This window comes from Prosopis cineraria, unplaced genomic scaffold (assembly GCF_029017545.1).
Source record: "Prosopis cineraria cultivar Desert tree isolate PC_DT_omini unplaced genomic scaffold, ASM2901754v1 PC12, whole genome shotgun sequence".
Taxonomy (NCBI): Eukaryota; Viridiplantae; Streptophyta; class Magnoliopsida; order Fabales; family Fabaceae; genus Prosopis; species Prosopis cineraria.
The window spans coordinates 5,248,170-5,272,843 of NW_026555343.1; the positions used below are offsets into that span (position 1 = coordinate 5,248,170).

At 30.9% G+C, this 24,674-nt stretch overlaps 3 protein-coding genes and 1 pseudogene across 3 annotated transcripts; 3 read left to right on the forward strand and 1 right to left on the reverse strand.

Annotated features, from left to right (window-relative positions):
* Positions 1-4,320: 4,320 nt before the first annotated feature.
* Positions 4,321-6,338, forward strand: LOC129287556 (cytochrome b561 and DOMON domain-containing protein At3g25290-like). The gene is made up of 3 exons (XM_054923761.1): positions 4,321-5,022; positions 5,125-5,379; positions 5,873-6,338. Exons 1-3 carry the CDS (start codon positions 4,393-4,395, stop codon positions 6,131-6,133), a joined length of 1,146 nt encoding a protein of 381 aa, XP_054779736.1. The 5' UTR covers positions 4,321-4,392; the 3' UTR covers positions 6,134-6,338.
* Positions 6,339-10,220: 3,882 nt separating this feature from the next.
* Positions 10,221-12,901, forward strand: LOC129288330 (putative disease resistance protein RGA1). Its single transcript, XM_054924850.1, has 3 exons — positions 10,221-10,262; positions 10,713-10,787; positions 10,847-12,901. The coding sequence occupies exons 1-3, from the start codon at positions 10,221-10,223 to the stop codon at positions 12,899-12,901; spliced, it is 2,172 nt and encodes a 723-aa protein (XP_054780825.1).
* A 231-nt stretch (positions 12,902-13,132) lies between these two features.
* On the forward strand, positions 13,133-14,002 carry LOC129288331 (putative disease resistance protein RGA3). The gene has a single exon (XM_054924851.1). It carries the CDS (start codon positions 13,133-13,135, stop codon positions 14,000-14,002), a length of 870 nt encoding a protein of 289 aa, XP_054780826.1.
* A 3,288-nt stretch (positions 14,003-17,290) lies between these two features.
* LOC129288332 (cysteine-rich repeat secretory protein 55-like) lies at positions 17,291-18,064 on the reverse strand (annotated as a pseudogene).
* Positions 18,065-24,674: the final 6,610 nt, after the last annotated feature.

Genomic DNA, 24,674 nt, shown 5'->3' on the forward strand with positions numbered 1-24,674 from the left:
TACAATAAAATGTTATAACTTTAAAAGTAGAACTAAAAAAAAAACTTTAAAGTGGAATTGAAAAACCAAAGAGAAAAACTATATACATAAAAAAACATCTCATCAAAAACCACATTTGAATGCCTAACTCGTAAATTTTAGCCTATAAGACTTGAATATCTTGGACAATAACATTGGCAGAATTGCTACCTTATAAATCTAGCAGATATAAATCTTTTCGAGCACAGTTTATGTGCACAAGATCCAAAGACAGCCCATAATCATAACAATGATTAGTAACCCACATGATATCTTAGACATAGAAGTGAAAAAGCATTTGGCAGATAAACACTTAGCAAATACCTGCTTCCGCTGCTTGTGTTTGTACATCCAGATAGACCCAACCTCTAAATAATTGTCAGGAGAATACATAAGAGGCCCAAAATTAGGAATCGATGACAGATTTCATTTCCAAATATTTGTAATAATATGGCATTGGCTTCAAATTCTTTCAAAAACTTCTCTTCATCTGGTTGAACACCATGGAAAATGTTGTTGTTACGTTGGAACCAAACCATGCCAAGGAGAACAAAGATTTGTTTCATCTCATCAAAGTCACTATCCTTAACCGGAGCAACTAGTTAACAATAGAAGAATCTTGAAAGTATGTGGTATTGATCCATACCATACAGCTCTAGTCAACCCGTAGCTAGCAAAAAGGTAATCAAGTGTTTCTTTATTGTCACAACCAAAAGTGCATAGATTGTTGTTATCAAGGTGATGCTCTCTTAAGATATCAATAGTTGGGAGAGCCTTATTTAGAATTTTCCACACAAATAATGTGTGTTTGAAAGGCAAAGGCAGTTTCCAAAACTCTTTCCAATATGAAAATTTCAAGAGAATAGAATCATTATTATGACTGGAAGAGAGGAATCATGGCCTTTGTTAACAGAATATCTCTAGAACTTGTGCTACAAATAAACCAAACTATCTTATATGTGATTGAGTGAAGGGTAATGGTATTTTGAAGATTAACTTAGAAATACTATGATCATAAATTGAAGCAATAAGCTGCTTGTTCCATTCCTAGCTTCCCAGACCAACCCACAGATGGATTAAGAAGTAGGTCATTTACAGTAAGAGGAGTAGTGTCAAGTATTTTGGTTAGTCAAAAGAGTAAGAGAGTTTGACTCGTACCATAACTAATGATGTAGAGAAATATTATGACCGAAGCCAACTTGCCAAGAGAGTTTTGGGAGGATGAGATCAGCAAAGGACATATATATATCCCTTTCCACATCCAATAAGAGTTATAAGGCTAGATTGAGAATTGAGATTAACAAACTTAAGTTTGAAGGTCAAGCCAAGGATTGAGTGATTGTCACCTGACACAATTCTCCAAAAGAGATTTGTTCATTAAAGCAGTTGATCAAAGACCCAAACCCCCTTGATTTACAAGAGAGAACAAAGTCTTTTTACTTTCAGATGGAGTTTCCTTGTTTGATCGATGTTACCCCATAAGAACTTCAAATTGAGGGTATCTATTGCATTGTAAATGGACTTGGGAAGCTTAACACATGAAAGGACATAAATACAAGAGGCAGATATGACCAATTCAATGTCAACCTTAAAGCTTGAGACGGAAGATTGCATCTCCAAGAGTTGGTTCTACTTTTAACTGAATTCAACACTTGGGAATAAATGACAAATTTACTTGTTTTTATATCAACCCAAGCAAGTTCCAAGATACTTCTCAAGTTCATCAGGGAGAGTGACTCCCAAGTCAGTAGACATTACATTTTTGATGCCTGAAGACACATTCGGACTACAAATAAGTGAAGACTTCCTTGCAGTGATTGACTGTCCAGACCATTTGCAATAAGAAGCAAAGACATCTTTAATAACAAAAAAATAATTAGCCTCAAAGAAAAATAAGGAATCGTCTTCAAAAAGTAAATGAGACTAGACAGGCTAGTGTGCATATTTTTATTTCCTTTACCAAATCCACTTCCTCATAATCAGTGGCAAATGCAGGTGTTAGTGAGGGTGGGCAAGTGCCCCCACTCAACTTCAAACAATCCACAACGATTAGGTGGAATTTTTAAAAATTTGTCCTAATTGGCTCAAGGTCCTGTATTTACCGCTCCTCATATTAAGATAACAAAGCACAAAGCATATTTGCAGCTAAAATATAAAGATAAGGTGAAAAATGATCATCGTGCCTAAGGCCTTTCCACGAGATAATAGGGGCACATAGGTTACCATATATTGAACCTAAGATGACTATGAGCAAAGGGTATGCATGGCGTTATGAGATTGATCCATTATTAACTTATTTTAATTCATGTCCGTTGGATAGGCATTCACATTTCGTGCTCATCATCTCACTTGATTTTATCATCATGCGATCTCTGCCGTTCATTTTAATTTTATTTTTTTAATTATTTTTAATATTATATTATTAAAATAAAAATTTATAAAAAAATATAAAAATTTTAATATTAAATATGGATTGTCTTGTGGGCTCAGCAAGAGATGAATACCATATTACTTATTTCATTTGATGAGATTTGTAATGTCCAGATTTAAAACTTTTTATCTTTATTTTATATTTATTAAAATAAAACTTATAATTTTTTAATATATTTATTTGTAATCAATCTGGCTAGTGCAGATTTGATTCAGACTATCTAATTTAATATTAAAATTTTTATATTTTTTATAAATTGATTATTTAGATATACTTTGGATCATATATATATAACCTAAACAATTCAATTTAATATTAAAATTTTTATAATTTTTATAAATTAATTATTTAAATATACTTTGTATAATATAGATTTAATATAAAGGTTTTCATATTTTTTATGAATTTTTATTTTAATAATAAAATATTAAATAATTAATTTAAAATGAACGATAAAGATTGACAAAATTAAAACATGCTCATGTACCGAAAAACAAAATTTAAAGCGTGCGATGAGCACGGGATGTGCTCGCCGTTGGATAGCTCCTGCTCACTTTATTTATTTATTTATTTGCCTGCTCTTTGTAAGTACTTTTTTCTTATAAGGTTTTTTTTTTTTTTACCAGACACTTTTTTCTCACATTGACTTTGAAAAAAAAAAAAAATTCTAACTGCGAACTAGAAGGTTTACGTTAGACGTGCTCGCAAAAAATATAGGACCAAAACAAAAAAAAAAAACAAGAAAAGGAAACGGTTACTTCAAGTTTGAGTTATTTAAATTTAATATTGTCAATAATTTTTTTTTTATTTTTAACAGGGAATATCAAATAAAATAATTTTATCCATTAAAATATGAATAATAATTCATATTAAATACAAAAAAAAAGATTTAGACTGCTTAACTCAAACTTAAATAAATCCAATACAATAAATCTCACACAACTAATATAACCTGTTGAATATCTCTCATCTCAAAATTGAGATTATGATAAGAATTTATCCAACCTTTATGGTTATTGCATCTGAAATAAATTTTTTCAAGTATATCGCCGATGATTAAAGAGAGAAATTAAAATATATGAAGACATGTAAAGATGTCCTATGTTACAATGACCTATGTTTCTTTACCATAGTAGAATATGACTTTTCAATTTAAATTTTGCACGTTAAATATTATCAATAAAAAAATTAATTATTTAATCTCTATAATTTTGACTCAATTGTAGCTTAATTATTGAACTTTGACATGTTGTAAGTTGTAATTAGATTCTTATTTAGACCATCCAAAACTAATTTTAACAGTTCATGTTTAAAGTTTTTAACATTCAATTTTTTATAAAAAAATCATTTTTTACCAAGTGACAATTATAAAATTATTTTTATTTTAAATTATGCACCTATCAAAATAATAATTAATTAAAAATATAAAAATAAAATCATATCAAATCTAGATTGTCTTGTGCCAAACTGGATCCGCAGAGAGGATCTAGATCCCTCAAGGAGTACTGCAATATTTTTCATTGAATTGTAAATGGTGAATATTTGATTCTAAAATTCATATTTTTATTAAAAAAATCGACCTAAGTTTTTCTTCTTTGAGAAACAAGCAAATCAGATGGAACTATGAAAGGCGTTGTAATTAACTCCTAAAAGTAAAAAAAAAACCAGACAAAACAATGCTTCGGTTCCAAATAGAAAAATAAACCGAACATTTCCTAAATCTGGAGAAAGTTTCGGTCCGATTTCCTTTCGAAGCAGAAAAGCTTAACGTTCTTCCAACACATTTGTTTCTCTCCAATACATATTTCCCCAGATTTATTGGCGTGTCTTTCGCTTTTTGTTTAATCTCCACCTTAGATAAATACGTCAGAAAGATAAAAAAACACACGAACACGTACCCAAGTTGTCTTGTCTCTAGCTAGTCTCTCTCGACGACGACGACGATGTCTCTGCCACGTTCCATTACTATTCCTCTCTTTCTGGGCCTCTCACTTCTGGTGTCGCTGCCTTCTCCGGCGACTTCACTCACATGCACCTCCCAGAAGTTCTCCGATAACAAAGTTTATTCGAATTGCGTTGACCTTCCTGTGTTAAACTCCTACCTCCATTGGACCCTTGATTCTTCCAACTCTTCTCTTTCCATCGCCTTTGTCGCGGCTCCGGCGAAGCCTGGCGGGTGGGTTTCTTGGGCGATAAACCCGACCGGGACTGGCATGGCCGGAGCGCAGGCTCTGGTGGCGTTCAAAAACGAGGGCGTAGTGACGGCGAAGACTTATAACATTAGCTCTTACAGTTCGGTAGTCCCCGGGAAGCTGTCGTTCGACGTGTGGGACTTGAAGGCAGAGGAGTTATCCGGCGGGGCGATGTTGAGCATTTTGGCGAAGGTGAAGCTGCCGGAAAATGCAGAGACGGTGAACCAGGTGTGGCAGGTGGGGCCCTCAGTCACCGACGGAGGACTTGACTCTCATGAATTTGCTCCGGCGAATCTGGATTCCAAGGGCGTGTTGAACTTGAAGTCAGGCCAGAGTTCCAGCATCAGTGGCGGGGCCGATTCAAGAACACAGCAAAAGAATGTAATTTAATTAATTAAAATAATTAACCTTCAGTTTTTATTAATTGATTATTATGATTAATGAAGGCTGACGTTACAATGAATATTAATGAACAAATGGCAGATTCATGGAGTGCTAAATGCAGTGAGCTGGGGGTTTCTGTTCCCATTGGGAGTGATAATAGCAAGATACATGAGGGTGTTTCCGTCATTGGACCCTGCATGGTTCTATCTGCATGTGTTCTGTCAAGTTTCAGGATACGCCATTGGAGTCTCGGGGTGGGCCATTGGGCTTAAGCTAGGAAGTGAATCTCATGGCATTCACCATTCTGGCCATCGCAATATTGGAATTGCCCTTTTCTGTCTCGCAACATTACAGGTAATAAATATATATAAATAAGTCATACTGTTATACTGGTACTCACACGTAGCTGATCCTATTTAGTAAGATAAAGCAGTAGTTGTATGCTATGAGTTTCATATCTATTAGGTTGTGTAAACGTAGGTGAATTTAAGATAATGTAAGAAGTTCTGTACATTATATACATAAAGTAGAGTTTAATAATTAATATTTAGATTAAAAAAATAATTAATATAAATTAAAGAAAAAAACTCATAAACTTAAGTTAAGTCTTTAAATTAGGATATGACGTCTTTTTATTGATCGAAAGACCCATTAGGCTTGTGCTTGTTGTAACATTGTATGGCACATTATTATTAATACAAGCATGCATGTGTATTTCTAACATGCAGCTTGTAAGTTATGAATAATGTGACTTGTTATAAGTTTGATGCTGTAATATGTGATTATAATGGTATGATATGTATTGAGCATCTTTATTGAGTGTGACGATAAAAAAATAAAATTACAGGTTTTTGCATTGTTCTTGAGACCAAAGAAGGAGCACAAATACAGAACTTGGTGGAATATGTATCATCATGGTATTGGATATATTACCATCATCCTTGGAATCATTAACATATTCGGAGGATTCAACATCTTGAGCCCTCACAGAAGATGGAAGATTGCTTACGTGGCAGCCATTGCTGCTCTGGCTGTCATTGCCTTGTTGCTCGAAGTCATCACTTGGATCGTCTTCTTCACCAGAAAACGCAGAAACAACAACGCTTAATTAATTCATCTTATATACATTGACCTCAAAAATGAACAAGAATTACCTCCTAAGAACTTAATTAATTGCATCTTCTCTACAACGATTGTAGAGTATATACATTGAAATATGCTTAAAAAGTTTTAATTTGTTTGCTGGGTATGTGTATATTGAAATACTTCATTTGGGAAGAGTGACTTTGTTTTTTTAATTACTTTATCTTGCTTATCCCTGTAATTAAATAATTAGGTACAATCATTGTCATTGGTAGATCTACACTTTTATTCTATGATCTGATTAATTCAGAACGTGCATGCTTCAAATATTTTACAATTCTTACGTATAATTTTATTTTATTTTCATGGTGTCGTGTAATGCGATCCAGCACGAAATCATTAATTAGGAATCAGTGCACCACGTTCAAAACGTTAGTAGTAGTAGACTTGTAGTGATAGGTAATAATACAGCGTGACAGACAAGTGAAGGCAATAATTTAAGATGCTTCAATACGATAAAAGCCTCTTTTGTGTAGGGCCCAAACGAACAAAAGGAGAGTGAAAAAGTTGTTCTCCTCATTCACCTGTTCTTCTTCTATTTTTTTCTCTAACCCGATATCTCAAGTTTTGAGCTAAACTAATCCACTTAGTTGTTTGTGAGTATCTTTTTAGAGGCATACCTACGATAAATTTAATCATTTTTGCATGTTCAAGAATCGAACTCAAAGTCTTTCTAGTTAAGAGGAATTTATTCCTTCACTAGATCATAACCAGTGCTTGATAGTCATTCAATTTCTTTTAAGTCTATATGTCAATAATAAATATACACATATATGATACTCAGTATTATTAAATTAAATTTAAGTAATGTCAAGCCAATAATAAGAGATTCTTCTTAATACAATTTTTTTTTTCACTTGCAACTTGCAAGCTCAAACATTTGATTCTGACTAAAAGGAATTAGCTTTTTGAGTTGACTCAATCATTGTTGATGTGCTAGTATTTTAAAATGGGCTTTTTTTTTTTTAACCTAATCACCATTAAATTAGACAACTCTGTTGATTATACAAATTCAAATTGTCTTTCTCTTTGCTTTATCACAGATAAGATTTCTAGTAGAATATACGGTACATTTAAAAATATTTTTTTGGAAAAAAGTTAAATAATTGAGACAGAAATTAAAAACAAAATATTTTTCAAATGATGTTCGGTACAATATAAAAAATTTATCTAAGTCCATATATGTTCAAGGGCTTAGAAACATGGGCAGTTTTGCAATTCTTTACATAGCATACATAGTAACATTCCTTAAAGTGTCTTTTCTTTTGAATAACAAATGCTTGAAAAAATACACTCATGGAATATTGATTAGTAATTGGCAATATTTTATTAATCTGTAATTATAAGTCTCATTTTGTTTAATTTTCCTAGCATAATAAATGTAACTTTTTTTAAGTGCAATATTTTTTAGCCTATATGGGTGACATCACGATGATGTAATAGTGATTACAAAATTGACAAAGTATTGAAAAAATAAAAAAAAATGAATCCTGAGTCGTTATTACTGAGTCTCAGTCACATTGGATTAAAGGAACCAGCATTATATACGTCCTATCTTCAAACTAATCGGTGTCCTTTTCTTTCTTTCTCTTTCTAGAATGCCTCCAAAGTATTAATGAACTGATGTGTCGCTTGCAAACTGGACCACCAAATTATGGATTCGCCACCACATCCACAAGCAATACCTTATTTACATTTTCCCTTTTCAAAGGTCGCATAGCTCATAAATGAATGGGACGATTGGGCACAGGGTACAAAGGCCCAAGTGTTTGCGCATAAATCCCGAATTTTTGAAATAAATCTTTTGAGAGACCTCGGTCCATAGGGGGAAAGCATGTATTTACATAAGGACAAATATTTAAATAAACTGAATGTATCATATTATTTATTATCTGTATAATAAAAATATGATAATTAGATAATATTAAATATAAATTGATTTTGATTTTAATGATAGCAAAAAAAAATAAGAAATGAAATATACATTTTGTTATACAAATAAAATCAATTAAAAATATCACACAAAATTTTATTTTGATTACTTGAAATATTTTAATTAAATAGATTATAAATGATATGATGTACCTAATTTATTTAAATATTTTTCTTAAATGAGAATACCAAAATACTCTTTCCTCCTGTGCATTAGTTTTCATAAGTCATTTACGAATCTTCAATAATTTTCACTTTTCTTTTATATCTTTGATTCTTCAACACTCTTCATGTTTCTTTAATAGTATAAGAAATTTGATTCATTCAAGACATTGATGTTTACTAAAAGGATGTATCAGTCAAATCGGTTAGTGTGAATCACCTATTCAATTGGTGATCCCAATATTTGTATAAAAGAGCTACACTCTCCATTAAAAAAAATGTAAAACTTTTGTTTAAAGGGTTAAATATTTAAAAAATATAAGATATTTTTCATGTTTGAAATTATAATTAATGTATTTTTTTTATAAATGTCCATAATAAATAAATAAATTTATATTTATTTTAAAGTGAAATATCATATTAAATAAAAGTAAATATAAAAAGATGATATTAATTTAAAGACAACTAATTACTTTATTAAGATTGAGATTTGGTAAAAAAATACATTATATTTTTAAATAGAGAGAGTATAACATTATATTAAAAGTAAAAAATTTTATTAGAGTATTATTCTCTCATTGTTTCATCCCATAGTTTGGAGCTGATTTAATACCCTTCAAAAAAGGATTCATTGATATGTCAACAGATTCAACATAATTTAAAAAAAAATTATTTATCTACTTATATCGTTTCAAATTCAGTCTTAATATAATTATTAGTTTTAGTTATTAAATTATTATTTTTTAAAAAATAGTAATTAATTTTTAAATTAAATTATCTTCTATCCCTCCTAGCTTGGCCACTAATTATATTATTTCCGGTCCTATTTAGTTATTTATAGGACAAAGAGAAAATGTATTTTTATTTTATTTATAAGTTTTCATTAAATTTTTATCACAAATGTTTTCATTTGATTTTTATTGAATATTGAAGAGAAAAAAATATTTTTTAAAATTAATATATATATATTTAATAGAGGTAAAGTTAAAAAATTATTAATAAATTTTAAGATTTTCTTTAATTCTGATAAAATATATTGTAAGTGTCTTATAAATAGATAAATTATATGTTTTCTTTTGTAAAATCATTGTACCAGGGTTTGTTATACTCACTGTGATTTGTTAAATTGATTAATAAAGGGTTCATCCAAAAAATTTTGATTAATAAAGGTTTGTCATTTTGCGATTAATATTCTTCACCCTTTAAAAAAGCGTTCTCAACTCTGAAGCCTCGATCCAAATGCAGAATTCTCCGGAAAGGTTTGTTGTAATCTTCAGCTCTCGAATCTGCCCAAGAACACTGGCTTCGAGAGTGTAAACAACTAATGGGCCGAGTGGTCGTCAACAGTCATGTCAACGAAGCCCATTAAGCCCTTTTGGTCTCTTCATAATCATCGCTACAGAAACAAAGTGAAATGTCAAATGTGAAATGCCAAGGTAACAAGTGTCATGGTAACAAGTGTTTGATGTAATTGAATAATTATAAAAAAATTTGTGATATAGTATTAGAAAAGTATTAAATATCAAATTTTTTAAAAAGAACAGTATACATTAAGAGCATTTTAATCATGAAAATTGTTTTAAATTTTTTTAAAAAAATATATTTTGATAATTTTTAAATATTGATAAAATTTAAAAATTATAATTGAGACACTTATTGAAACAATTCAGATTATTCATCAAATTTAAATTTAATATAAAATAAATGCATTTGGGGGGGGGGGTCCAGATTAATTTCCGGGAAGCTACTCAAGGACAATTAGTCAATTCAAAACTAAACGCGTGGACTTTTTCAAACCATTTCTATTACATTCATTTTCTCATACACTTCCCTTCCTCTCTCCTGCATTTCCTTGTTACTGCCACTGCATATCCTTTTATTATTATTATTATTATTATTATTATTAAATCTTTAAATGAAATATGCATTTTTTGGGATATTGCTACAATTGACAAATGATGGGGTTTCGTGGCGCGGGGAAGAATATGGTTCTGGCTCCTGTATATCAATTTGGATCATTTGGATTAAGTCTAAATTATTCAAATTGAATATTAATTATTTTTATATTTTTTAAAAAATTTATTTTAATAGACGCAGAGTTAAAAATGAAAATAATCTCTTAACTTTTACCCTATTAAAAAATAAATAAATTTATTGTTTAAAAAATGGTAAGTTAAAATGGTAAAAATCTCACAGAGGATGAGCACCATGGTGGCTACCTGCAGCTAGCATAAGCACCGAAGATGGACTTCGAAGAATATCAAGTAATCAACCATAAAGAATGGATGCCACTAGACAATATTAATTATCTATGCAGTGGGACATCAAAGCAAACGTGTATACTTTTCTTCGTAATTTCCATTGTCAGAAGTCAACAATTTGAGGTTGAGGTCGTTTTTCTCTAATGTTAAGCTCCATGCTGTGATACATCTCTCTCTCTCCATTTTCAGACTACAATTTGCACCTTTACTCAGAAAAATGGCCGAACAAGTTCCTTATGGTGTGGTTGTGAGTATCATCAACAGGTTAGCTTCATCAGCCTTCAAAGAAATTGCATCGATTTATGGGGTCGACAGTGAAATAGAAAGGCTCAGAGACACTGGAAGCCATCAAAGCTGTGCTTGTTGATGCAGAGCGAAAACAGCAGAACGACCAGCTCATCAAGCTATGGATAAGGAGGCTCAAACAAGTTCTTCTCAACGCAGATGACTTGCTTGATGATTTACAAACTGAACATTTGCTTCGCAAAAGAGATGGCAAAAGAAAGGTACGTGACTATTTCTCATCCTCAAATCCAATTGCCTTCCGCCTAAAAATTGCTCGCAAGATAAAAAAGATCAGAGAGCGATTTAATGCAGTTGCAGAAGATGTTTCTAAGTTGAATTTGCATTCAAGAGTTTTAGTAATGAGGCAGAATGAGAGTAACTGGAGGGAAACTAGTTCTAAGAATGAAGAGTATATCATTGGTAGGGATCAAAGCAAGAAGGAGATCATTGATTTACTGCTAAACATTGATAGCAATCAAAGTGTTTCCGTGATTGCCATTGTTGGGATGGGCGGCTTAGGTAAGACAGCTCTTGCCCAGCTGGTGTATAATAATGCTGAAGTGAACAAATTTTTCAATAAGCAAATGTGGGTGTGTGCTTCTGAAGAGTTCCATGTGAAAGCACTGGTTAAAAAAATATTAGAATCATCAATTGGTAGAGATGTAAATGACCAACAATTACAATTGCTTCAAAATAAACTTGAAGAGAATTTAAATGGCCAAAGATATTTGCTAGTCCTCGATGACGTTTGGAATGAAGATCAGGAAAAGTGGTTACATTTGAAAAAGTATTTGATGTGTGGTGTTGAAGGTAGTAAGATTTTAGTGACTACCCGTAATCAAATGGTAGCAAGATGCATGGGTGCAGAAAACCCATATGTTTTGAAAAGTCTAACAAATGATATGTCTTGGGTTTTGTTAAAAACTTTAACAATTGGACAAGAAGGAGTAATGAACCAAAACCTTGAGCCTATTGGCCAAAAAATTGTAGAGAAATGTGGAGGAGTACCGTTAGCAATAAGAGCTATGGGAAGTATGCTAAAATCCAAAATGGAGGAAAACAACTGGGAATCTATATTGGATGATGACTTTTGGAAGCTATATGAAAGTAATAATTCAATCATGCCTGTATTAAAACTAAGCTATGATCAACTGTCTTTTGAATTAAGACAGTGCTTTGCTTATTGTTCCTTATATGCAAAAAATTGGAGATATGATAAGGATGACTTGATTGAATTATGGATGGCACAGGGCTTTCTTGATAGTCAAAATGAAAAACAGTGTTTAGAAGATGTTGGCGAACAATATGTTTGTGTTTTGTTGATGAGGTCATTTCTTCAAGATGTTGAGATGAACGAATTTGGTGAAATAAAGTACTTTAAAATACACAATTTGGTACATGACCTCTTGCAATCTGTTGCAAGCTCTGATTATCAGTTATATAATGAGAGGAGAAAAATGGTTGCAACTCCTATGCATGTTTCCTTTGACTGTGATTCCAACTGTTTGTTAGATTTGTTGAATGCAAATAGATTGAGAACTATCCTTGGAATACAAAGACTACTGGAGATCAATCCCTCTAGTTTGTTAGACTTCAAATGCTTGCGGAGTCTAAACCTATCAGATAGTCTAAACATCAAAGATTTGCCTAACTCAATAGGTAAAATGAAGCATTTAAGATACCTTAATCTCTCTCATTGTGAGAATTTAACTAGCTTGCCCAACAGTGTAAGCAACCTAGTCAATTTGCAAACTCTGAAACTAATGGGATGTTATGCTCTTAGATTTTCCATAGATTGTGTCCCAAAGTTGGTCAACTTACGTCATCTTCGTATTAATAACTGTAAGGCCTTTGAATGTGGAATGCCAATTGGGCTGGAGAAATTAAATGCCCTGCAAAGTTTATCAGATTTCAGAGTGGGCAATGATACTGATAAGGAGAGAAAATATGCAAAACTGAATGAACTGAAAGAATTCAATCTTAAAGATGAATTATCTATTGAGAATCTCAACTTAGTAAGGGAAGTTGAAGAAGAGTTTAAGGATGTTAATTTGAAAGCAAAGAAGAACCTTAAGTCTCTGAGACTTGATTAGGGAAGAGCTATAGAGTCAAAAAATAGTGATAGCTTACAACTTCTAGAAAAGTTATGTCCTCATCCAAGTTTGAAACAATTGACAGTAGAAGATTACCCAAGGTTGAGATTTCCAAGTTGGCTTTCTTCACTCACAAATCTTGTAGACTTAAAACTCTATAGTTGTGGGAATTGTTAATACTTGCCATCATTGGAAGCATTGGTTTCTCTCAAGACTCTATGTATATGGAACATGGATGATTTGAAATATATATGTTATAATGAAGGTTGTTCCTCATTACATAGAACTAGCTTCTTCTCATCTTTGAAGGATATGAACTTTTCTGATTGTGAAAATTTTAGGGGATGGCAAAAGGAAGCAGATGTCAATAATGTAATCGGTAATGAAATGCATCATTCATTGCCTCCATTTCCTTGCCTTTCATATATAATAATTCAAGATTGTCCAAACTTGAGTTCCATGCCTACGTTCAGTCTCGTGGAGCGCTTGGTTTTGAAGAATTGTAGCACGAAGCCATTGCTAGACATTGTAAAAGCTAGCATAAGTGGATCGTCCGCAACACAAGATTCATGTCCTTCTCTTTCTAAGCTCAAGTATTTAGGGTTTCAAGATATGGACGTAGAAGCTTTACCAGAAGGGTGGATGCGAAATCTTACCTCTCTCAAGAATCTTTCTATTGGTGGCTTATCAAGTTTAGTGAGTGTGTTTCGTCATATGCAACATCTACCTGCTGAACTTGAACAAGTCACTTTTCAAGGCATTAATAACCTTGATCCATGGAGCGTTAATGAGGGTTTTAGCACACTGTGTCAAGCACTTCAATGCCTTCGTTCTCTCCAAACAATCAACATTCTCTTCTCGGAAAATCCCAGGACTCTAACTGACTGGATCTGTGATCTCCGATCGCTACAATTTATCGTCATTCATAATTGTCAAAATCTGCAATCATTACCTGACGGATTACAACGCCTTGTTAATTTACAATCACTGCAATTGAATGGAGATCTACTTTTATTGCAAAAATGTGAGAGAGGAAGAGGTTCAGAATGGCCCAAAATTTCTCACATCCCTAGCATATGGATTAATGGCTATCAGATATGATTCTTCCTGGCATCCATCTAAAGGTATTCAATCGTAGGCTCATAACTATTACACAAAAGATTTTGTTTCTTACAAAGAAATGTGCGTAACTGGCTTTTAGGGAAAAAATAATAAAGACATAGTTTTTTCACCTTCATCATGTATGAATATTTAATCAGAATGCTTTAAAAATTTTGACTTCTATTTCATTTTCAAATTCTTTTTGGTTGCAGTCAATCTATTATACAAATAGAAGAAGCCTACTCTGACATGCTCCAATTCATCACTCATGAGCAAGGTACTTGAGTACTTCTTGGTTAATTTTATTTTCCACCTTACTTCTTTGGCCTTTAAACTAGTTAGGATCAATTTTATAGGTGTGTCTGCAATTAACTTCTTTTGCTCCTTATATTAGGTTTTCTATTTTACTTTCTTCATGTTTTTAAAGCTTTAAGTTCAAACTTAGTTTTGGGAATATACATATAAAGTTTATAGTACTATAATCTATTCTTTTATAACTTGGCAAGCAATATTCTAGAGTATTTATAACATATCTAGGGTAAAAAAAAATGTACTCTAGAACATTTCTATTATTTTTCATGCATATTGTGTTGTATAATAATAATTACATAAGTGAAAAAAATAGGAGTTATAAAGTTAGTTAGGGAATAACAAGAAATAACTGTTAGGGTAGTTGGGATGTTGAGCCTATAAATACTACTTACTTTATAACTCAGATTATGGCTTGAATGATTCAGTGTTTTGATTCTCTCTATTCCCTCTTTGTTCTTCTCTGCTTTAATCTATCTTACCTTTCTCTCCTATCCTAACATCACTAGTAGAGTGCTGAATTATGTAGAGAAGAATGTCAGTAGAGTGGATGCTGTTATGCAGGAAAATGACTTTTTGAGAAGGTGAAAGGATTCATGTTTTTTATGGGAGACTCAAAAGCATAAGGACTGGAAGGGTTTTTATGTGATTTTTATCAATCTACTTGGGAAATATTAGGTGAAAAGGTGTTTGAAATGGTTAAATCTTTGCTGGAGGAAAGTGTTTCTCTACAACAAATAAATTAGACTAATATTGTGTTCATCTTGAAGATTTATCAGCTTGAAGAGGTAAGTCACTTTCTACCTATATGCTTGATTAATTATTCTTACAATGTGATCTTTAGGGTTTTAGCTAATAGGTTGAAGGGCATTTTAGCTAAGCCTATTTTTCTACAGTCCACACTAAAGAGCATTTATATAGGGTAGACTGATATAATTTAACTATAGTCCTTGAAGGTTTTCATTAATTATTTGAAGCACAAGAAATGATTGGGAAGCTTGAGTTTTGTTGTGAAAATGGATCTTGTTTAAAGCTTTATGAATATGATAGACTCGAGTTCAATTTTTCAACTACAACGAGGAAGATAGGATTTAAAGAGAAATGCGTTAGGATTTGAAGTAAAATGAAAAAGACAATGTATTTTTACAGATATTTCCAAAGATGTTTCTAATATTTGTGTCAAAGGGTTTATGTCTGTATCATGAAAAATATTGATTCTTTTTCAATTACAATAATCTATTAAAATTTATATTTTAAAGCACAAGCAAGTAAATTATTAACTTCCTCTTTGATGTTGTGTTTGCTTGCTGTAAAAAGGAAGGGGGTTTTGTTTGCTATTTTAATTTCCTTGTTTGAGTCTCTATTAAACTCCATTTCTTTTTTAAATTCTATGTTAGTTGCAACTCTCCATTTCACAGATGGATGAAGACTGCTGTGGATGCTCTGATCACTGAATCATTATAACAAGGTACTAGAGCACTTGATACACACACATATACACGTTCATTTTTGGGAGTACGATGATCACTTAATTGTATTTACCAGCTTACTTTTGTAGCCTTTAAAACAAATTTTGTATGTGGATTTTTTTTTGCAAAGTGAGGAATTGATATATGTAAATATCAAATTTCATGTGGTTTGCAAGGAAAAAATTGAAAAGAGTGGTCCTATCACTCAAGCTGAAAACTCACAAGAAAAAAGAGGTCAATTTTTATTATTTCAAAGGAGAGGCATAGAGCGAGCCAAGTTACATAGAGAAGTAATAAATGATATGGTCCCTTTTTTTGTGGCTGAAGAAAAGATATGGTCTTTTGAGTGTGAAAAGTCCAAGAAAAATTACTGCTTTAGTTAGAATTGTAATATTTAAGAACATTATAATTGTTATACCTTTTGTATTATGACTTATAAGTGTGGAGGACAATGTAATTAATTTGAAATAATGAAACTTTAGCAGAGTTGTCTTGAGGTTTTTTCCTCAACATTAGAGGGTTTTCCACGTTAAATTTCATATTGTTTTTAAGTTTTATTTCATTATTATAGATTAAATTTACATTTTTATTTTTGAAGATAGAGCCACTTGATCTAAAATTGTAAAATATCATTTAGTGAGTATATATTTTGAAATTTCAATTACATATCATATGAGAAACACTTGATTCTCACATAAAAAATTTTTATACTTTGATGTGATATCTATTATTTAAAGAACACATGTGACAAATCAAATTTTAGTTTTTATTTTAGAAAAAAAAATCTAAGAACAAAACTAGTAATTAATAATGACAAAATTGCTTTAAGATCCCTCAATATCCTATTAATTACCATAAGGTTCATTGACAACTTAGTAGAGTAAAATAACAAGTATTTAATTCTGTTATAAGAAACTTATGCATAATTCTCCTACAAACTACACACTTTTGAAAGATATATGAGAATTATGATTTCCACCTGACTTGTATGCTAACTAAATTAGTGTTTTGATTGAACCTTCATAGGAGTTAAAAAGCTTTAATTAATCTGATGCTAAATCTAAGTGAAATAATCTCACACAAGTCACACAGACATATACAGCCATCTGAACTGGTTCATTCAAAATTTTCATTGGAGTTTATTTTATCTATCTCTATCACTGAGTCATTCACAACACTTTCTGAAAAGACCTATCAACCTATCAATGAAGTAATAAACAACTACAAAGCCTACAATCTCTGCATATACTTCTAATTTTCAAATTTTCATGCTAAAACATATAACATAATATGGAAATTAAGAATGTTATTGAAACTTTTGTGGATAAACAATGGCCATTTCAGTATTGTTGAGCTTTACCATTTTATTGTTGTTTCTAAAAAGACCTTCCAATAAACTGGTGAACAACAACTATTAAGCCTTCAATCTTTACATATACTTTTGAGATTGTAGGATTTTCATGCTGAAACAGATAACATAACATGGCAATTAAGAGTGTTATTAAAACATTCATAGATAAACGATGGCCATTTCAATTTTGTTGAGCTCTTTGATGTTAGAATCAAGAGGGAAAAAGAAGGGATAGAGCTCATATCGGACATAGCAAGAACTATACAACACTTTACATCTTTTATGACTTTTGCAAAAGGTGGCAAAGTTGCTCTCTACAATAGCTAAGCACTGAGTACAAGATATATTAGACAAGTCTCCTGCACATTGAACCAATGCATAAAGTGTCACGAATGAAGATAACTTGGCCTTCCCTTTCCCAAGCCCTTTGTTTTTAGCCATTACAGCTTCTACTTTAATCTCATCTATCAGAGATCCCAGTTCTTTATTGAAAGCTTTAGTATCATTTACATTCTCAACATTCCAATAGAATATACTGAAAGATGTATCAACTATTCCTATAAAGTTCTCATTACTATACCTTAAAATGCAGTAATCATACTAAATTCTTACATCAGCTTGGTCTAAACATCTCTTTCTAATTTGTTTTGCCACATCTTGTATACAAATAGAGTAGTCTTATTCGTTCACATCTTGCTTACGTTGAGATAGACCATAAACTTGGTCTTGCCCTTTACCATATGAGGCAAAAATAAAGCCACTTGAGGGAGTTTCAGGCATTAATTCTACTAATAGGTTATCAATATTAATAGATAATTTAGTTTCAGAGGATATTTTTATGTTTTCATTATATAACTGCCCCAAGGGTTCTTAGGATTTTGTATTGGAAGAGCATATGAGAAGTAAAAAGATGATTTTAAAGATCAAAGACATGTTTTGCTTTTCTTTCTTTTTTTTGTTTTAGCTCTTTTTAAGAGTTTGTCAATTGCTTCTTTAGTAGAAATTAAGTTTGGGAGGTGCTAGAATGTGGAATCTATCACAATAGACATTTATGACTTGCAAGTAATAGTGATTGGAGGACTTGCATTATTTCAATATTTGATAATATTTTGTGCCGTTATTTTACCGCTTATTTCAAGAGGCAATTTTAGGGTATTCTTATTTTAATGCATGATAATATTTTAGATGCTAGTTGACATCTAACATATATGTTCAAAGATACCTCCATTTAAGATACTGGATACAATGACATGTTTAGAGTGGTTTCTCAGATCATTCCACTCAAGAAGTTTACTTACATAAAATATCTTCTTATAAAAAGCTTCCATTGCTAAACAAAGTAAAGCCATATTAAGCATAAAGGTATCTTGTAAATTAGAATTTTTTTTACATGGTAACATATATGATCTGATAGAATATGAGATTATATTGCATTGAGAGTTTCTTGAAATCCTTTTTTCTGTCGTCAAATGGGATTTGAATGAATGAACTTTTATATATTTTAATATAATTAGTTTACCTTTAGAATCCAAATTGTGTGACTAAAATATTTTACAGTCTATCATGAAGCACAATAATAAAAGGCAATAACAAGTATGAGTAGGTCTCATTTATTTTTGTAGCCATTAGTCCCTTTTCACAAAGTATTTGAATGAATATATTTTTGGAAATTATATGGTATGAAATTGCTTTGTATAGTAATATCACCATTCTTGCAATTATATTGTCCTTCTATCTTCTTTAGACACCACTTGACTTTATTTTATAATTATAGTAATATTACCATTCCATCAATTACAGTCTTCAATAATGGGAAGTTAATTTTTACAATTTGACTTTGTTTTATGGCTAATGGAAATAGAATGTGGAGTCATTCTTAGTCGCCATTTCTGACTTGCAAGTTTGTCATCTTTCGTAATGATCATATCATAGCCATCAATTAAGGAGGTATTTGGTAGTTGGTATACTGTTGTTTCAATTTTGATACACTCTTTTTTTTATGTTAATTAATATCCTCTATGTGCATACATTTGCCTGTATATAGCTTCTCTGTTTTTGTTTAAATCACAATATAAACTATAGATTTTCATTGGTACATGAGTGGGACATGAGATCACTCTCAACATATATGTGACTGACGAAGGAAAAATACATGAGGAAGGGAGTGTTTTGAGTTTTATCTCTAAAACATTCTTATAAATCAATTTTTTTAGAATCCTTTACAACTTAAAATGTTCTTATATGGTAATACAAAATTTTATCTTTTTTTTTTAACTCTCTAAAAGTCCATTTGAAAAAAATTTCAAATGTACTTTTTGTCAACATAAAAAATTGAAGCTTCTACATCCCAAAACTTATTATTTTTCCATTATACCCTCTAAACACAATAAGCCACATGATGCTTACAAAAATTAAGAGACACCACAAGTATACGGGTTACAATTGAAGTTAGTGGTAAATCAAGGTTGATCCCTCAAAGAATTAATTAAAATGGCAATTAGGCATGAAATTTCCAAATTCATTCATGTTAAGCTAATAAAACTAGAGATTGATTTTAGAACAATTAAAATGGAGATATTAAAAGTGATTAAGAAAAGAATGTTCTAGAGTCTTAATCCCTTACTTACTTTCGAACCCTCTCATTACCACATTAATTGTCTTAAAATTTAGTTTTGATAATTTAAGAATCTAAATTAATCTAAATTATCTTCCGATTACTAACAATCTTAATTTAATTAAAGCATATTATTACCTTAGTTAATTAATTGCATTAGAGACTCTAACTCATGAGGATTACCTAAGTCCATTAGATACATTCTTGTTCTAATAGTAAATTAGTTAAACTAATCCTAGGCTATTAGTTCTTAAGGTCCAAGTTGAGTCTCCTTTTTCAAGGTTTAACCCAAATGCCCAAATCTCACCTAGTGGTGGCCAATGACTAAACAAGAACAAAATAGCTTAAGAACAAGTAATCAAAACTTCATTTCTCAACAACTAAAAGGTAAATTTAAGGTTATTTACATAAATAGATTTATAGTCCTTTAGAACAAGAAGATTCAGCTACACATAGATGACATGAACATAAAAACAACACAAAAAAGATTTTAAACTATCAGCATAAAGGACAAGAAGAGAAAACACTGAAAACTGAGGTAGAATGAATATTTGCTCCACTTCTTTTTGATCTTAAGCTTCAATACTTCTCTTTTTACTCTCTAAGGTTTTCTCAAGTTGCAGCAGCTAAAAGATGCCTCTTCTAGTCTAAATGAGTTATATAGGTTAATTCACACAGAAAATGAAACTGTGCATTGCTGCATTTTCGTCTGGTGCCATGGCACTCCTTCAGTGGTGCCATGGCACCAGTAAGCAATTTTGAAAATTTTGACAGTGCCTAAGAACTTTTGCTTTTATGTCTTGGATTGAGAAGCACATTTTTCTTGTCTCCTTTTTCTTTCTTGTTTTGATGTTGTCATGCCCACCTATTCATAATTAATAAATATAAGTAGAATCTTTACTTACTTCAAGTTTCATCATTTTAAATAATTTTTTTAAAAAATATTAAAATAAATCCATATGAGGCACTTAATTAATTTTTCTTTATAAAAGCAAGAAAATGTTTTTCTTTTTCATTAGTGACTCCAAAAATATAATAAAAAACATGTCAATAATAACACAAAATAGGGAGTCATCACACCTCCACACTTGAATCAAATCTTATCCTTAAGATTTTTGAAAACAACTAAAAATAAAAGAACTAACTAAACACAAAGATTGAAAAAATTGTCAAGTCTAAAGTAATTTAAACCTTCAAGCATTTAGTCTTTAAAGGAATCACTTCTACCCTTTTAAAAAAATTGTGAGCAACAAGGTAACTAACTAGGCAATGATAAATCACAATAGGTTGTCCCTCATTGATTAATTGTTTGCACTCTACATTTAATGTGTTTAATGACTTGTGTTTCACTCAATTTTACCTATTATAGTCCATCTACAATAAGGTTGTTTCTCATCTCCATTTCCACTCTATTATCCTAATGCATACACAAATCAAAAGGGCTTTATTAAGGGTTGTAATGTATAAGGTAGGATGATGGAATGAAATAGGTATAGGACAAAAGAAACCAACTTCAATTAGTGCTGAGAATCATGAAATAGATCCTAAGGAATATGAGTTATTATCTTCTTCGATTGATCAACTAATCCATTATTCTTCTTACACTTTTTTTTCATCATCAATTTTTTTATATGCATCCAGTGTTTGTTTCTTCTCTTCTTTCTTTCTCTTTCTTTTCATCTTCATCATTTTTTTTCTATTTTTCTCAACTCTTACAAAGCATTTGCATATTCATTACTTTTTAAACAAACATGAACTTCTTTTCTTTTCCTTTTCATCAATTTTTTTTTCAATTCCTTCACTAGTTGCCCCACTTAGCACTAAATAAAGTGATTAAAAGGAATAAAATATAAAAGGATATTTTAATTCAAAAAAAGGGCTATAAAATTATTCATTTTTTAAAGGAAAGGCTAAAGTTCAAAGGATAAACAAGGAATTAAATGTAAAAAGGATAGTCATTTGGCCAAACTAGCTTTAAAAATGAATGCCTAAATCATCTTTGTGCATACAAAAGAATATTTTAAGTCTTAAAAGAGATTTAAGAGAAGTTTTAGAGATGGAATCACAAAAAGTAAATTCTTTTTTAAAAGAATTAAAAATTTAGGCTCAATTTTCTCACAAGCTTTTTAGACTCCCTAAATTAAGTTATATAAGCCTAATTCTTTACCTAATTGCAAACATTTAATGGAAAGGTAAAATAGAATTTCAATCTAACTTAATACCCTCAAGTTCAAGTACAATTAGTCTTGACAACATTCACAAGTAAATCAAAAACACAAGATACACAATTTTTTTTAAATAACTAACAACAAATATGTACAAAAAAAGACTAAAAACACTAATATTACAAAAATTAAAGATACACAATTAATCAAAGATATACTGACATGAGAACACAAAAATTTGAGGACAAATTAAGGACAAACAAGGTAATACAAAGTTAATTTCACCCTCCCTTATACTAAATAATACATTGTCTACAATATGAATACCATAAGAACAATTAAACAAGATAAAGGGGAGAAATAAACTAATACTCCCCTAAAAAGATCTCAAAGAGTATTTTGTGATAGATGACTTTCTTGCGATAAATTTGTCAAGCAGAAGGGGCATTGAAAGATGTCATAAGGGTAATTGATAAGAGATAAGCTCGAAGCTCAGCAAAACATTTCTCTAAACAATAACTAATGCTTTGAATGCCTGATGCACTTGTTGTTATAAGTGCCACGGCACTCAATGAGAGGTGCCATGGCACCAGATACAAAATTACAGAATTTATCAACATTAGCAAGAATGCACCTATATCAATTTTATCCCTTCAAAACACCTTGAAACCTTATTTCCTTATGCTAAAACATTTACAAACTCATGACGTAACCAAATATGCATCACAACACTCATCAAAACCATAAAACATGTGAAATCATACTCTCTCCTAAAATCAAAACTTTGCATCAGCTTTACACTTCAGATTAAATCAAACTTTTTTTTAGAACCAACCATGATCACACAACTTTAACATCTTACAAGCTTGAAGGAACAACATAATTAAACAGCCATACACTAAATAATACCCAAATCATCAATCATAGTACAAAAATAATCCATATTAGCAAGATATCAGTGGTATATCAGCAATGTAGCAATAAAATGTCAACAACTATATGCAAAAAGTAAAGATACTCCCTCTTATGCACTCAAACAACTTTCTTCCATGATGTTAGTCTTAGTTACCAGAAAAGTCACACTCTAGGGGATACAAAAACCTACAAAACACATGAAAACTACTATAACTAACATAAATATGAAAGTAACTAAAATGTCAAAAACCAAACACTTGGGTTACCTCCCAAAAGGTACTATGTTTATAGTCTTTAGCTAGACTTCTCAACACAACCATCTTGTCTTCATTTGTTTTCAAGCAATAAGGTTTTAAATGTAAAAGTTTTTCATTCATATTAATTACATCTACTTCCTTACTTATTAGCAATCTTAAAGTACAAGCATTCATTAATTTTAAAGACAGCTTAAAAGGCACATCCTAACAATTAAAAAGAGGATCTTTTAAAAATTTAGAGAACCTAACAAAATCCACTTAACTCTCATCAGTAAGATTTAAAATTTTAACAAGAGGGTCATGTGCAATAAGTATTGGGATCTCTCATCAAGCTTAACATCAAAATCACAAAGACTAGGCTCCACAGCTAGTATCTCTTCTTGACATCTACTACTCTCCTACAAATTAGTTTCAAGTTATTATCATTTTCTACATTATCTATATTCTCATACAATTTTCTATCCTCAGCTTTCTCATAATAATCTTCATCAAAGATCAATAGAGAAATATGATGGCAAGTGTTTTGTTGCTTTATCTTTTCAATATCTTCTAACATCTGGCTCATATAGACTCTAATATTTTTAGCACTTGACTCAACGCTAGTGGCCAAGTCCTTTTGTGAATTTAAAAGTTTCCTTAATGAATCCATAAAGTCTTCAAATAATCTTTCTAAGCAAGACTCCTCCTTACGCTCTAAGGCAGTTTCCTTAACATGTGGATAAGAGTAAAAAGGTAGGGTTATTTCATTTGAATGATAATCTAAATGATGATTTCAAGATTTATGTTTCTTTAGACTCCAACTAAGACTGAAATAATTATCAAAATAAGTTTTACTCTTAGTGAAATCATCACCCGTTAAAGTTAGAGCTTTGTTAAAGTGACAATACTTACCAGAATGACTTTGTCCACAATAAACGCAAGAAAAACCATAATATTGAGAAGAATCAACACATGGAGTATAACTAGCATTTAAAAGCATATTACATTGCCTCCTTTCATTTAAATAATTCCTACAAGAAATCAATTCATCTTGTATTGAAGATAAAGAATACATTTCTTTCTCAATATTAAAGTCACTTGAGTTTCACTTGAAATCCATTTTTTAAACTTTTTTCTTTTTTTCAAACATAAAGAACACTATCACAAGTCAAAAGAGGAATAAGAACACAAATAACTTGAACATGATATTTACAAGACCTAAACTTAAGCTACTAATGCTCTATCAATTCAAACTAAGAAAATCAAAGCAAACTAAGAAAAATAACAACTCAAAAGAAAAAGAAAATAAAATGCTTAATCAAGAACTACTGAAGATTCTTTAATACTAATCACCAATTGTTTGAATTCTCCGGTAATGGCGCTAAAAACTTAATGCTTATAAAAATTAAGAGACACTATAAATGTAAGGGTTGCAATTGAAGCTAGTAGTAAATCAAGGTCGATCCCTCAAGGAATTAATTAAAATAGTGATTAGGCATTAAATTTTCAAATTCATTCATGTTAAGCTAATAAAATTAGAGATTGATTTTAAAATAATTAAAATGAAAAAATTAAAGTGATCAATTAAAATAACTTTCAATCTACAAACAACT

Bases quoted from the DNA above. Each gene is read 5' to 3' on its own strand.
- LOC129287556 (XM_054923761.1), top strand. From the start codon at position 4,393: ATGTCTCTGCCACGTTCCATTACTATTCCTCTCTTTCTGGGCCTCTCA. The intron at 5,023-5,124 runs GTAATTTAATTA...AACAAATGGCAG, and splicing joins CAAGAACACAGCAAAAGAAT to ATTCATGGAGTGCTAAATGC. The intron at 5,380-5,872 runs GTAATAAATATA...ATAAAATTACAG, and splicing joins TCTGTCTCGCAACATTACAG to GTTTTTGCATTGTTCTTGAG.
- LOC129288330 (XM_054924850.1), top strand. From the start codon at position 10,221: ATGGGGTTTCGTGGCGCGGGGAAGAATATGGTTCTGGCTCCT. The intron at 10,263-10,712 runs GTATATCAATTT...CTCCATTTTCAG, and splicing joins AGAATATGGTTCTGGCTCCT to ACTACAATTTGCACCTTTAC. The intron at 10,788-10,846 runs GTTAGCTTCATC...ACAGTGAAATAG, and splicing joins GTTGTGAGTATCATCAACAG to AAAGGCTCAGAGACACTGGA.
- LOC129288331 (XM_054924851.1), top strand. From the start codon at position 13,133: ATGGATGATTTGAAATATATATGTTATAATGAAGGTTGTTCCTCATTA.